The following is a 15,137-nucleotide window of genomic DNA, read 5'->3' as shown; positions in this document are numbered from 1 at the left end:
ATGCTGATGCATTCAAAATTCCCCAGAAAACCAGACACTTTTGCAACCGCCACTTCATTTGCGACCTCGAACAGCCAGCAGGTCCTGCCACTCGAATTAAAATACTAAATGCCATTTCAGGCTGCTCGCTTTAATGGGTTATTGATTTTACTTAGCCGCTAATGAGCAGTGACCTCCAGTGAGCTTCGCTACCCATTAACAGGACTCACTCACTTTTCACTACTTACTCGGCTTGACATGCTGACGGACAAGTTCCTCCGACTGCAGTCCGCCTTCTTTCGCCTTCTCGGACTCGAATTGTTGCACGAGCAGGATGCTGGCCATCGATATCCTTGGCGGAGCATCTGCTGCATCCTTTCGGTGGCCAGCTTCTTGCCCCTGACCATCGGATTTGGCCTGCAGAACATCCAAAATGTGGAGCAATTAACCGACTCACTCTGCTCGGTTCTAGTGGATTTGCTGGCCCTCTACAAAATCGGGGTGTTCCTTTGGCTTTATAAGGACTTTCGGTTCCTAATACGGAAGTTCTATTGTGTTTTGCAAATGGGTAAGCTAACTGCTATTAATACACATAGACTTAATCTCAACATTCTAGACAGACGGACATGGCCAGATCGACTCGGCTATTGATCCTGATCAAGAATATATATTATATATACGGTATATGGTCGGAAACGTTTCCTTCTGCCTGTTCCATACTTTTCATCGAATCTAGTATACCCTTTTACTCTACGAGTTACGGGTATAATTAAAAAAAAATTGAGAATTTAGAATTGCTCCAGAAACATTTAGAGGTATGCCACTTTAAAATCCGATTAAGATAAGTTGAGTTATGGACTTTAGAGCTTCAGCCTGGGGACATTTTTGAAGTTCTACAACATCAAAACATCAGAAAAATTGCAAAAAAATTTTGAAAAAATAAATTTCTAAATTTGAATGCAGTTTTTTAGAGATTTCCTTCAGAAACATTTAGAGGTATGCCACTTCAAAATCGGATTAAGATAAGTTGAGTTATGGACTTCAGAACTTCAGCCTTGGGACATTTTTGAATTTCTACAACATCAAAACATCAGAAAAATTGCAAAAAAATTTTAAAAACATAAATTTCTAAATTTGAATGCAGTTTTTTAGAGAATTGCTTCAGAAACATTTAGAGGCATGCCACTTCAAAATCCGATTAAGATAAGTTGAGTTATGGACTTTAGAACATCAGCCTTGGGACATTTCTAAATTTCTACAACATCAAAATATCAGAAAAATTACAAAAAAATTTTGAAAAAATAAATTTTTAAATTAGAATGCAGATTTTTAGAGAATTGCTCCAGAAACAATTAGAGGTATGCCACTTCAAAATCCGATTAAGATAAGTTGAGTTATGGACTTTAGAACTTCAGCCTTGGGACATTTTTGAATTTCTACAACATCAAAACATCAGAAAAATTGCAAAAAAAGTTTAAAAACATAAATTTCTAAATTTGAATGCAGTTTTTTAGAGAATTGCTTCAGAAACATTTAGAGGCATGCCACTTCAAAATCCGATTAAGATAAGTTGAGTTATGGACTTTAGAACATCAGCCTTGGGACATTTCTGAATTTCTACAACATCAAAATATCAGAAAAATTACAAAAAAATTTTGAAAAAATAAATTTTTAAATTTGAATGCAGATTTTTAGAGAATTGCTCCAGAAACAATTAGAGGCATGCCACTTCAAAATCCGATTAAGATAAGTTGAGTTATGGACTTTAGAACATCAGCCTTGGGACATTTCTGAATTTCTACAACATCAAAATATCAGAAAAATTACAAAAAAATTTTGAAAAAATAAATTTTTAAATTTGAATGCAGATTTTTAGAGAATTGCTCCAGAAACAATTAGAGGTATGCCACTTCAAAATCCGATTAAGATAAGTTGAGTTATGGACTTTAGAACTTCAGCCTTGGGACATTTTTGAATTTCTACAACATCAAAACATCAGAAAAATTGCAAAAAACTTTTGAAAAAATAAATTTCTAAATTTGAATGCAGTTTTTTAGAGATTTCCTTCAGAAACATTTAGAGGTATGCCACTTCAAAATCGGATTAAGATAAGTTGAGTTATGGACTTCAGAACTTCAGCCTTGGGACATTTTTGAATTTCTACAACATCAAAACATCAGAAAAATTGCAAAAAAATTTTAAAAACATAAATTTCTAAATTTGAATGCAGTTTTTTAGAGAATTGCTTCAGAAACATTTAGAGGCATGCCACTTCAAAATCCGATTAAGATAAGTTGAGTTATGGACTTTAGAACATCAGCCTTGGGACATTTCTAAATTTCTACAACATCAAAATATCAGAAAAATTACAAAAAAATTTTGAAAAAATAAATTTTTAAATTAGAATGCAGATTTTTAGAGAATTGCTCCAGAAACAATTAGAGGTATGCCACTTCAAAATCCGATTAAGATAAGTTGAGTTATGGACTTTAGAACTTCAGCCTTGGGACATTTTTGAATTTCTACAACATCAAAACATCAGAAAAATTGCAAAAAAAGTTTAAAAACATAAATTTCTAAATTTGAATGCAGTTTTTTAGAGAATTGCTTCAGAAACATTTAGAGGCATGCCACTTCAAAATCCGATTAAGATAAGTTGAGTTATGGACTTTAGAACATCAGCCTTGGGACATTTCTGAATTTCTACAACATCAAAATATCAGAAAAATTACAAAAAAATTTTGAAAAAATAAATTTTTAAATTTGAATGCAGATTTTTAGAGAATTGCTCCAGAAACAATTAGAGGCATGCCACTTCAAAATCCGATTAAGATAAGTTGAGTTATGGACTTTAGAACATCAGCCTTGGGACATTTCTGAATTTCTACAACATCAAAATATCAGAAAAATTACAAAAAAATTTTGAAAAAATAAATTTTTAAATTTGAATGCAGATTTTTAGAGAATTGCTCCAGAAACAATTAGAGGTATGCCACTTCAAAATCCGATTAAGATAAGTTGAGTTATGGACTTTAGAACTTCAGCCTTGGGACATTTTTGAATTTCTACAACATCAAAACATCAGAAAAATTGCAAAAAACTTTTGAAAAAATAAATTTTTAAATTTGAATGCAGTTTTATAGAGAATTGCTCCAGAAACAATTAGAGGTATGCCACTTTAAAATCCGATTAGGATAAGGTGAGTTATGGACTTTAGAACTTCCGCTCGGGGACATTTTTTAATTTTTTTGAATTTCTACATCATAGCATCGGAAAAATTACAAAAAAATTTTGAAAAAATTAATTTCCAAATTTGAATGTAGATTTTTAGAGAATTGCTCCAGAAACATTTAGAGGCATGCCACTTTAAAATCCGATTAAGATTAGTTGAGTTATGGACTTTAGAACTTCAGCCTGGGGACATTTTTGAATTTCTACAACATCAAAACATCAGAAAAATTGCAAAAAAATTTTGAAAAAATAAATTTCTAAATTTGAACGCAGTTTTTTAGAGATTTGCTTCAGAAACATTTAGAGGTATGCCACTTCAAAATCGGATTGAGATAAGTTGAGTTATGGACTTTAGAACTTCAGCCTTGGGACATTTTTTAATTTCCACAACGTCAAATCATCAGAAAAATAACAAAAAAAATTTAAAAAAATAAAATTTTACATTTGAATGCAGATTTTTAGAGAATTGCTCCAGAAACATTTAGAGGTATGCCACTTCAAAATCCGATTAAGATAAGTTGAGTTATGGACTTTAGAACTTCAGCCTTGGGACATTTTTGAATTTCTACAACATCAAAACATCAGAAAAATTGCAAAAAAATTTTGAAAAAATAAATTTTTAAATTTGAATGCAGATTTTTAGAGAATTGCTCCAGAAACAATTAGAGGTATGCCACTTCAAAATCCGATTAAGAGAAGTTGAGTTATGGACTTTAGAACATCAGCCTTGGGACATTTTTAAATTTCTACAATATCAAAACATCAGAAAAATTGCAAACAAATTTTGAAAAAATAAATTTCTAAATTTGAATGCAGTTTTTTAGAGAATTGCCCCAGAAACATTTAGAGGCATGCCACTTAAAAATCCGATTAAGATAAGTTGAGTTATGGACTTTACAACTTCAGCCTGGGGACATTTCCAAATTTTTCGTTCGCCTGTTCTCATTTTGCGTTCATACGGACGGACATGGCCAAATCGACTCGGCTATTGATCCTGATCAAGAATATATATACTTTATACGGTCGGAAACGCTTCCTTCTGCCTGTTACATACTTTTCAACGAATCTAGTATACCCTTTTACTCTACGAGCAACGGGTATAATTCATGATTGCACTCTTGCATGAACTCTATTTGCGGTTCGTTTTTTCAGAAACTCACTGCCCTGTTGGTGAAATGATAGTATCCAGGGAAAGTCGTCGGGATCAGTTCGTTAGTGCCATATATGCCTACTGTTTCATTTCGACTGGTCTTTCGGCCTGTCTGATGTCTCCGCTGGCCATGTTGATCAGCTACCAACGAACGGGTGAATTGCAGCCGGACTTTCCCTTTCCCAGTGTGTAAGTAAAAGAACTCCATAATATCCAGAATAACAGGCAGCAGTTTCTACAGATATCCCTGGGACAATATGAAGCCTACCAACTACCTCATTTCCTATGTGTGGAATGTGAGCGCTGCCCTGGGCGTGGCACTGCCCACCGTGTGTGTGGACACCCTTTTCTGCTCCCTGAGCCATAATCTCTGTGCCCTGTTCCAGATTGCCAGGCACCAAATGCTGCACTTTGAGGGCAGAAATGCTAAGGAGACTCGTGAGAACCTGAAGCACGTGTTTCAATTATATGAGTTGTGTTTGGACCTGGGTAATTCCTTAAACGAATACTTCAGACCGCTCATCTTTGCCCAGTTTGTGGCAGCCTCACTGCACTTGTGTGTCCTGTGCTACCAACTATCTGCCAATATCCTGCAGCCGGCGCTACTGTTCTATGCCGCATTTACGGCAGCGATTGTTGGCCAGGTGTCCATATACTGTTTCTGCGGATCGAGCGTCCATTCGGAGTGTCAGCTTTTTGGCCAGGCCATCTACGAGTCCAGCTGGCCTCAGCTGCTGGAGGAAAACCTGCAGCTTGTAAGCTCCTTAAAAATTGCCATGATGCGATCGAGTTTGGGCTGTCCCATCGATGGGTACTTTTTCGAGGCCAATCGGGAGACGCTTATCAGGGTAAGAAAAGCCTCCAAGATTTAAAAACCGTTTAAGTATTCAACCCAATGCTTGAAATCGAAGAGTTCAATGGCTTAAACCTTCTGCTCACGGCGCACTTTTAGACACCTTAAGTGAATGACAAATCTTTACTATTAATTACTTACTTTCAACTAGTTTAATTATTAATTCCATTTCCTTTTTCACCCACAGATTGTGCGCACTGCCATATCCTATGTAACGCTACTCAGATCCCTGGCCTAGTTGACCGGGTACTTTCATTATTCAGGCAGTCGGGATGGTGGGTTTAAGTCCGAAAATATTTACAATTATGCTTTAAGCCGGTGTTGTTACAGCCAGTTGGCTAATTAAGCCATGTTAATGGCAATAACTGCTATGGAAAACCAGTGCCTGGGCCTGTTAATGCCTTTTGCATTATTGGCCTTGCTTGCAGCCCCATCAGGACATTGAACGCACGTATACGTAATATTTGCTGTCGTCCTGTAATTTGCTCTTGTTGTTTTTGTGTGCGCTTTTTGTTGTCCATTTTTATGTTTTTTGTTTTTTTTTTTTTTGCCATCCTCGCACAACATTGCGGTTGTCTGCACGTGCTCCACCAACGATTATGTATAAAAGTGTGACATGGTCAAAGGATTTGGCCGATTTAACTTTGTTTTGGCCGATAGACAGGCGGGGCTTCAACCCACCGTCCACCGCCCACCCATCCGTGTGTGTGTGTGTGGAGGCTGCACGTGAGTGCGGTTGGGAAAAAGCCAATTGCAGTTACCGGGATTTCAGCGCATCCGCCGGCGGCGCTTTAGTCATAAACTGCACGCAACACGTCGGCTTAAGTTTAGCCGATTTTGTAATTTGTTTGTAGCCACAATGCGTTTGCTAACAGGCTGTGCTGTACACGCAGCGAAAAAGGCCTAAAAGGCGCATCAAATTGTTAATAAAGTTATTATTTTATTTAGGTATTGAGTAACTGAAGGCATGCAGGACTTAAAACTTATATGAAAGATGTGCAGAGAGGCACCATTTTAATTTTAATTAAGAAAACTCATTGTATTTATGGTAAATAATAAATCTATCATTACTAATGCACTTTTTCATATTTTTCCCTGTGTAATTACAACAGCTTCGGACTTACAAGCCGTAATGAGTGAATGGTCCATCTGGTTTATGATTCATTTGCTGATTATGTGCGCACTCCACTGAACTTTTGCTCGATTGACAAAACTGTGTGTAATTGCTGGTGTTAGCCCTTTCCCTCCGGGCCGCCATGTCTGGCCGGGACTCAGAGTTGGCCAGGCAAGGGGACAGACAAACAAAATCAAAGACAGTCAACACTTTTGGCCGTAGCGAAAGTGGCGAAAATATACCCCGAGGGCATTGGACTATCTCGTGTCCTTTCTGCAGTCTCTCCGCCTGTTAGTTGTCTGTGTTTTCCCTCTTTTTCCCTCTGTCTTCGATTCTCCGGCGTGTCCTTTGGCGTGTCGTGTGGCGCTTTGTGGCCCATTGAGGCAAATAGTTTCGGTTTAGTCCAATAATGATGCTATTGCAACAGAGCTTTTCCCGCCCTTCTCTCGCTGCCCATCAGATTGAGTGTGTGGGTGCGGGTGTGTGTGTGGGTGGGTGGGCTTCCGTCCACTTTCATTCAATTGACGCTCTCCCAGCTGAAATGCCATAATAAATTCAATTGTGCCAGTGAGGCCCCCGGCGCCTGTCACTTTGTGTCAGCCCAGATCGGTTGCAGCCTCCGCTTTCCCTTTATTTTGTCCTCATCATTTATTATTTTTTGGTTTCTAACATTGTCATAACATTCTCATTCATGCCCTTTACTTCCTTTGCTTGCCTTTTGCGAATGAAATTCTTGCCTTTTAATTTGGCAATTAATTGAATCAATCGTTCGCACTTCCTTCCGTCCTTTTTTTGTAGCCCATTTTCGGGCCGCCTGTCTTTTGGTATTTTAATGCCGCTAATTTATGTGGTCAATTGTTTTTAGTTTTAACGAGCATTCCGGCCATTTTTTATGGCCAAATGACCGTTCGACTCGACCGATTGAGCAGCCGCTTTTCTAATTTTGCTCCTTTTTGCGGTGGCTTACATTTTCCGTCTTGTGCGGTGCCGAAGTTGATTTTACTCTTATATAACTGCGCAAATAACTTCCAATTATTTCGGTGAACACACATGACTTTAAGCCGAGTTCAGGTCGGGTTGTACCCTCAATTAGAGCATAAATAGCAACTATTGCGTATACGACCCGTACACTGTGCATGCCATTGTGCATGTGTGCGTATGTACGAGTATATGAAAGGCAAATGAATTCATTTATGTAGATTGCCTGGTAAACGGCCGAAACGAAAATAGTTTGAATGGCTGTCGGCCAGATAGATGAAGCCATCTTGAGGCGCCCGAGAGCACATCAGCATGGCGAGTTTTAAATTTCTGCCGTGCAGGATGCACACAACACACAAAGGTGGGCCAACGACTTTTTGTCGAATGCAGCAAGAGCTCGGCATTGTACACGAAATTGTTATAAAGAGCTAACCGGATATTTTCGGAATTTTTAATTAATTCGTCTGCACTGGCCACCACTACATGTATGCACAGTTCTGACCAACTACCTACACATATACTAAAGCTGTTGTCCGGTGCCGAGCTGTCCTTGCCTTGCGTCCACTTTCGTAGCTGCAACTTGCAAGTCAGGCAGCTCTGCAAGTGACCACACTCGGAAAAAAAGCGTCTACCGCTTAGATGGGGCTTTAATTTAGGCAAGGATTATATTTCTGTTTCGCTTGGTTGGTTGGTTCCCCTTGAGTTGACCTCAATGGGAAAATCAGGAGTTGAAATAGGATAAGAACTTTATTTTGGGCAGCAGCTTTTTGTTCAGTGCACGTATGTTCCATTTGCCGTAGCAGCCATTGTCAGGCAGCGAGCGAGGCGAGTTGCAACAATTTTCGGCAATTGCTGTCCTGCCAGGACACTGGGACACACTTGCCCCCTTGAGCTGCAACTGCTACTGGCACTGGCACTGGTACTGGTAGTGATTCTGCTCCTGCTCCTGCTTTGTTGCTGCTCATTCATTGTGCAAAGTTTGTATAAATTTTTGATTTCTTTACACAAAATGCTGTGCATGTCTCTCCGACTGTCTGATGTCCTGCCACTGATGCTCCGCGGGGCAGGGGTCACCTTCTGCCCCCAGCCCCTTTGCTGATGCTTCTTGCTGCTTTTGCTGCTGGCACAACACAAATGCCATTGATTGAGTCACATCGCCTGGGCATATAAATCTCCACCGATGGGGTGTGGCACGCTCTCGACTTGTGTCAGAAATTCCGGGCTGCCTACCTTAAAGTTTTCGCCGTGCTGAGTCACTGTCACCGTCACACTCATTCGCACACTCACAGGCACAGTCACACTCACACTCACACAGTCGCATTTTCATCCTGATCCCAGCCCATCGAAGAATCGAACTCTGCTGCTGTGGCGTTTGGCGTAACTTGGCCGATGATTTCGTTATTGTTCGATTGACAATAAAAAATCAACTGAAAGTTGCAAAAGGCACAAACTGTCATTGAATTTGCGCATATACACAGACACACATGTAGAGGGTCAGAATGGGCAGAATTTGGTTCCGGAGGAGTTGTAAGCATATAAAAATAAGTCCCTTTGGGGCAACCCACTTACCCTAACCCCAAAAAATGTGTATGCAAAAATGCAATAAGCGAGCGCAGCTTAAATAAAATGCATTTCAATGATTGCATTTTGGATTAAACCAACAAACATTTCGACTGGGCACAACAATAACATCCACAGCAGTCGACATCTCTTTGTGCAATACCTACTCGTACATACATACCCGCACTGTATATACCCATTCCCATGCATATTTATTAAAACTTTTCACTTTGCTTTTTAACGGCAGCCAAACGGAACTGACAGACATTGCATATCTCTCAGCTTGCTGCTCCGTTTACGTTTAATGAAGTGCGAACAAAAATATTTTCAATTAGAGCCAAGGCAAACCAAACCGAGCAGCAACCGAGAAAACCAGCAACGACCAAAAGCGAAATGAAAAGGTAAAAGTCGAAAATGCTAAGGCAGGTGAGCCAGTGAACAGGTAAGCGCAGGTGAACAGCTAAGCAGGTGAACAGGTGAGTGGCATGCAAATGCAACTTGGATCTGCATCTGGATCTGGAAACCGTGGTGCACTCACCTTAAGCCCGGCTTGCTGTCGGCTTTTGGGCGGGTCAGAAGTACGCGCCGTTTCGTGGCCAACAAAGTGCTGTCAGCCAGATGGATCCCCGATGCTGGCGAAAAAGGAGAAGGGCTTCCAAATATCGCCAGGATTATCCAGCACACACCACGTGCTTGATTTATGCCAAAAGTCTGGGGGCTCCTTCGCCTTTTGTTTGGCCTTTTGTCGACTAAACATTCAATAAATAAGCGAAGGCAAGAAAGCAAATTACGATTCGCTGATGTTTTTACGACAGCGACGTGCCCATTTAAAAGTGTTTTTGATTTGTGTTGCCACCGCTGGCGGCACATTAAATTTATATCCAAAGATTTCACGCACTCCTAATTTATGTGGCGTGGCCAAAAGTCGTTGCTGCAAGTAATATTACGCCGCCCAGGCGACTTTATTATTATGATATTCAGCCATTCCATCACTTAAGCGATGACATTTTTATACGCGACCATCAAAAACAAAAGCGTTTTCATTCGCAAATTGTTAACATAACGATTTTATGCCCAGGCGGAAATGAAACTATTTTACGGAATAAATGGAAACATGTATGGCTTACAGCCAAGTGTTTATTGCATCGAGCTGCGTCATTATATCCAAAGATGCTACGTACTTTAATTGCGGGCAGATCCTTCACAAGTTTGAAGTTTGTTTTGGATTGTGGTTTACAATTTGTCAGGATTACAGTATGCAGCTAGAAAACAGAAGTTTATTTGCTTCAAATAAACTGTCCTTATTAAATGTCAACATGGATGGAAAGAATAAGTTTAACCAAAAACTGCAGCTTCTCATAGATGCGAACTTCGTATATCCTTCAAAATTCGTCAGTAACAAATATTCCCTCCTTTTCAAAGTTAATAACAACCTATAAGGATTTATCTGCTTTATCCCAACCCAGATATATCGTATCTTTAATGCAGTAATGCAGTTTTCCCAGTTGCCCTTCAAAATCGGAAAAGCACCCTTCGGGCCCAACATGCCCCTCCACGCACACGGTACCTCGGCAGCAACAATTTGCAGAAGTTTTCAACTTTCGGCTCGCAATTGTTGTTGCCACTGTGCTGCACCCTCATAAGTATTTTTTGTTATTCGCAACGCTTGGTAGTTGTTGTTTCAGAGTCGCAGGCGTAGACATATAGCCATAATGCTCACCTGAGCGAAAGCACGGCAAAAAATATACGAGTATACGAAAATTTGCATGAAATCGCTTAAGTGCTTTTGCCATAACTTTACAAGAGGAGCGGGTCCTGCGGAGCAAGGACGAGAATCGGTGGGTGAGGAGCTTCAGGGCCCCACAGCAAATGCTGTTTGTGAGTTTTGCATAAAAGGCAGCTACAAAAAAAATGGTTTGGCTGTTGCTTGCCGGGTGTATAAATAAAAAGTTTTGCACATGTGACGAGCAATAAATGCAGCAAATTAAACAGAATTCAACAAATTAAATCCGCAACAGTTATGGGAGTCATTTGCAGCGTTGTTTCACTCGTAATTCCGTTGATGTACGGCCATTTAAATCTGCCACATCGTTTCGCATGTGGCGAAAACTTCCGCATTGAGTGGAATGCAGTCATCATTTGTGGCCAGGACCAAACAGCCTTGAGCTGTTGCAACGACACTGAATCAAACTTAGAATAAGCAGCAAATGCTCTCATGTGCTTCCGTGTCCTGGCGCTTCCTTCTCCACTCTTTGTGCGACCTGTCAACCCATCCATCTAACCAGCTATCCATACCCTGGCTGCATGGCCATCTTCACGTCCTGAAAGCAGCTGTTTCGTCCTTCCTCACCTGCAATCCTCTTCATTTGCTGCTCCTCTTCCATTTCTACCTGCTGCATTGTCTGCTTGTCTGCTGTGTGTAACTAGCTCAGGGCGCCATGTGTTTTGTAATTTCCTTTCCTCTCCGGATTGTTGCCACTTTCTTGGCTTCTCTTCCACAATTCCAGGTGCATTGACCCACTGACACAATCTAATCTCCTATTCAGACGGAAAACCAAATGTGGGCGAAAAACTCCATTTAGCAGTAAGAAAATGTTAACATAACTTAAAATTCAATGGAAACTTTTAGCTAATAACAGAAACGTAAGCGATAAGATTACTCACACAGAGCAAGCCCATCATTATCTTATCTACAAAATATCTTATGTTGTGTGAGTGGGTCGTAACTTTTGGTAACTTGATTTTGTGTTGCATATAACTCATCAGTTAGTCAACTACTTGACCCATTCCACTGCAATTTAATTTCAAATTTATTTGGAAGTGCCGAGGCAATTAAATTTGACAAAATGCGCGCTGAGTTGGCTGAAAAGTGAGCTGCGTGTGCACGCTGCCCATTGGCCACTGGCCACAACTGAGTGGAAAAACTCAAATGAAATTTAATTAGTGCCAAAATGTGGATACGTGTTCACTAATGACACGGCAAACCAATTTACTTGCGGCTCAGCACGTCCGTCCCTCGACGCCCCACTGTCACTCCACATAGTGCATATTTACTAGCATTTATTTGTGTTTTGCGGCATTTATGGGGGCGAGGTGGTCGGTGACCCCATGATCCTATCATTTTAATTCATTGCGTTTGGCCATTCATTTGTTTGTCGTGCAAAAGTTTTTGGGGCCGTTGGTTTTGGGCCAACGGTGGGCGGTCCAAATTCGCTTGTTTGCTGCGGAGCAAGCAAGCTTATCATTGATTTTATTGGCATAATCAGCGTGAAAATTTGCGTTACAAACTTTTTGGCAAACGGCCACGCCCCTGAATGCGATAAACATTTATCTTCATTATCAAATTTGCGGCATCCCGTTTCGACTGAAGCCAAGGCTTCGGTTGCCACCTCTTCGTCCTCGTCCTCGTTCTTTTCTGTTGTCTGTAGGTTTTTTCAGATACGGTCAGACCGCCTTCGCCATCATCATCATCGTTGGCAGCTTAATGAAAAACTTTTTGCCTCGCGCGCATAACCCTTTTTTAATTTTTATTAAGCAGAAAATTGCCTGCCGGCCAGGGTCCTTACTTCGCCCCAAGTCCTTGGAGGCCCAGCAAATGGTATGGGTACGCTACGGTACTGAGAGGAAAAAATGTAAGCGGAAAGTGGCAGAAAAATAACAACTGGCCAAGTGCGTGGCCTTGGCTTCCCGAACTTTCGGTGCGCTACCACAGGAGCATAAATTCGAATATAAGAAGTAAGCCCTTCAAGGATGTGGCAGATATAATGGGAGCTCTGGAAAATATGGTACCCCTTCGGGAAAAATAATTTTAAAGGAAAATGCAACTTTCGTTGACGTGCGTAACTTTCAAGTTATAATCAGTGGCTAAAGGAATATATCAATTTAGTTGTTACTGTATTATTGTTAAGTTTCTCCTACCAAGCACATTTTATTGATTTTCATTAAGATTTAGATTATCTTACCTCATGTATCTGCTTTAAGCTTACAGCTGCAGCGTGCTCGATTTTCCTCTTCGCTTGGCCGAAACCCGATTATATGGCCCGTTTCGGTTAGGCCACTTTGCTTTATCAACTTTTGCCTTGTTTATTTTGCTTTGCATTTTTTGCGTTGTTGTCCTGGTTATTCTCACAAAATCTTTGGGCCACATTTTAAGCTGATTCGCAGAGCCCCAAGGACGAGGGGCGGGATGCTGGGAAAACAAATTAGGAAAGAAATAATTGCTTTCTTATTAGACCGAGTTCGCTCGAAATATTTTCAATCAATGACGAGGACATGGACATGAAAACGGACGCTTTTCCATTGGCTGCACGTGTCGCCTGTTTGCAGTTCATTATTGCTAGCTCATTCATCAGTTGATTGTGTTGCTATTGCATGCACAACGTACATGCCTCGGTGGCACAATGAATATTTAAATAATTCCCCGCTTGCTGACATAGTATATGTTTTCTTTTTTTGTTGCAGCAACAGCAGAAGCATTCAATTTAATTACACGCTTTTGTGAAAAACGATTCTTTGGCCCCCGCTTCACGCAAAGTGTGGTAGTTAATTAAATTTTAATTTTATGTGCCATTAAAATATTTAACCAAATTTAGCAGAGCTTAATAAAACGCTTAATGGTTTATTTAGTTTGGCTAATTGAAATCATTTGCGGCTCACACGGCGTATGAGTAATGACCGGGCATTAGAAAACTTGCCTGTTTTATTTGCTCCGACGTATGTACGGCCGAAATGAAAGCGATTAAAAGGATAATCAATTATACATTATTTATAATTCGCACACACACACACACACACACAGAGACGCTGGGATAAGCCGGTGTGGGAAAATTCGGCAAATCAGGAAAAGAACTGGTTTTGCACAGCAGGCAGTCGCCTTGTCGTTTTGTAAGCAACAAATTTGGCCACGCTCGCTTATTTAGTTAATTATCGCAGATTACTTGCTCTTGATTATTTTGTACCCATGAAGCTGGAATCCGGTTTCAGTTTCAGTTTCAGTTTCCGTTTCGGTTTCCCAGGGGCTGTAAAGTCAGCAAGTTTGCTTGTTGTCTGGGCGCTTGGTCCCGTCATGTTTACTTATTTTGACGCAGCATGTGGCAACTGCCAGCAGCTCACAGCGGGCCAATGCCAACTTGGATTTTCTTAGCTGACAAACGGAAGGACGAGGCCGAAAGACTCAGGACGCAGGACGCAGGACACTTGGCTCAGAGACTCGGAGACTCTGTCACTGAAATTGAGTCTGTGGCCGATTCATTTGTAGCGTCGCCATATCAACAATTAAATTAAACGTGTTTGCCCTACCCAAACGAGCTTAGGCGTTCAATCAGCCTTTGGAAGCTCTGGACGAAGGACGAAGGACGCAGCAGCAGATGAAGGTGGGTTCGGGATGCTCTACGAGAGCTCTACAAGAGCTATTCAATGCACGTGCGGCATTTTAAATTACTAATTACCAGTGTTTCAGGTAACATTTGCTTTCACCAGCTTCAGTTGCCTGGCCTCGCCCCTTTTTGGTCACATAATTAGGTGCAGCTCGAAAAGGGACTTTCTGCTGGCAAAAGGGCAAAAACCAACAACGAACGTCTGGCTGCCATTCAGCGAGCCCACAGCTCATTGTGAGGCTTATTAAACGAGCTGGCTAAATGAAATTCCTATGAAATATGAATGTTGTGCAGCTTCCAGGCACTGGAGCCCTTAAAGCTGTCTTTTGGCTACCGGATTTAAAGGTGAGAGCGATTTGTCAGTCCGCTGGCTGCATATTTCGCAGCCAATTGCCGTTCCACTGATTTCGTTTGCAGCCACGTATTGCGGTCAACATTAACAGGCCTGCGAGGCCATCATTATCGGCCTTGGAGCTGGGAAAACAAGCCAGCTAGGCACTATCGATTTAAAACTATTCGGGCTTAAAAGGGTCTTTAACAAAGTCAGTTTAAGCTCACTGATTCTTCTTTGCATCGGCCATGTATGGCAGCTTTTTGCATTACAAGTTATATAGTGCACTATCTTGTACCGACTGCCATCGCTAATCGACGCCAGCAACATTATCATCATCATCAAGGCAGGGAGGGCATCGCAGAAAGCGAGCCCCAAACCAAACTCAATTCCCAATCCCATCATGCAGCTGGCCATCCTGCCGCACACGGTGCAGTGCAAATAAATACGCAGGCTGCAGTTGCAACGGCGACCCAAAACCGTTTGGATGGCCCGTTGCAAATGAGCGGCAATAAACGCCAAAAGCAGAAAATTCAAGTTAATTACGTTTTTCAATTAAGCACTGG

At 41.0% G+C, this 15,137-nt stretch overlaps 1 protein-coding gene across 1 annotated transcript; it reads left to right on the top strand.

Moving 5' to 3' along the window:
• The first annotated feature begins 237 nt into the window (after positions 1-237).
• LOC6554197 (putative odorant receptor 98b) lies at positions 238-5,451 on the top strand. The gene is made up of 4 exons (XM_001981427.3): positions 238-547; positions 4,363-4,549; positions 4,602-5,208; positions 5,401-5,451. The coding sequence occupies exons 1-4, from the start codon at positions 238-240 to the stop codon at positions 5,449-5,451; spliced, it is 1,155 nt and encodes a 384-aa protein (XP_001981463.3).
• Positions 5,452-15,137: the final 9,686 nt, after the last annotated feature.

This window comes from Drosophila erecta, unplaced genomic scaffold (assembly GCF_003286155.1).
Source record: "Drosophila erecta strain 14021-0224.00,06,07 unplaced genomic scaffold, DereRS2 tig00000000-arrow-pilon, whole genome shotgun sequence".
Lineage (NCBI taxonomy): Eukaryota > Metazoa > Arthropoda > Insecta > Diptera > Drosophilidae > Drosophila > Drosophila erecta.
Note: the sequence above shows the minus strand (reverse complement) of the source record. Positions and strands in the feature narration are given on the sequence as shown.

Bases quoted from the DNA above. Each gene is read 5' to 3' on its own strand.
- LOC6554197 (XM_001981427.3), top strand. From the start codon at position 238: ATGCTGACGGACAAGTTCCTCCGACTGCAGTCCGCCTTCTTTCGCCTT. The intron at 548-4,362 runs GTAAGCTAACTG...TCGTTTTTTCAG, and splicing joins CTATTGTGTTTTGCAAATGG to AAACTCACTGCCCTGTTGGT. The intron at 4,550-4,601 runs GTAAGTAAAAGA...CAGTTTCTACAG, and splicing joins GACTTTCCCTTTCCCAGTGT to ATATCCCTGGGACAATATGA.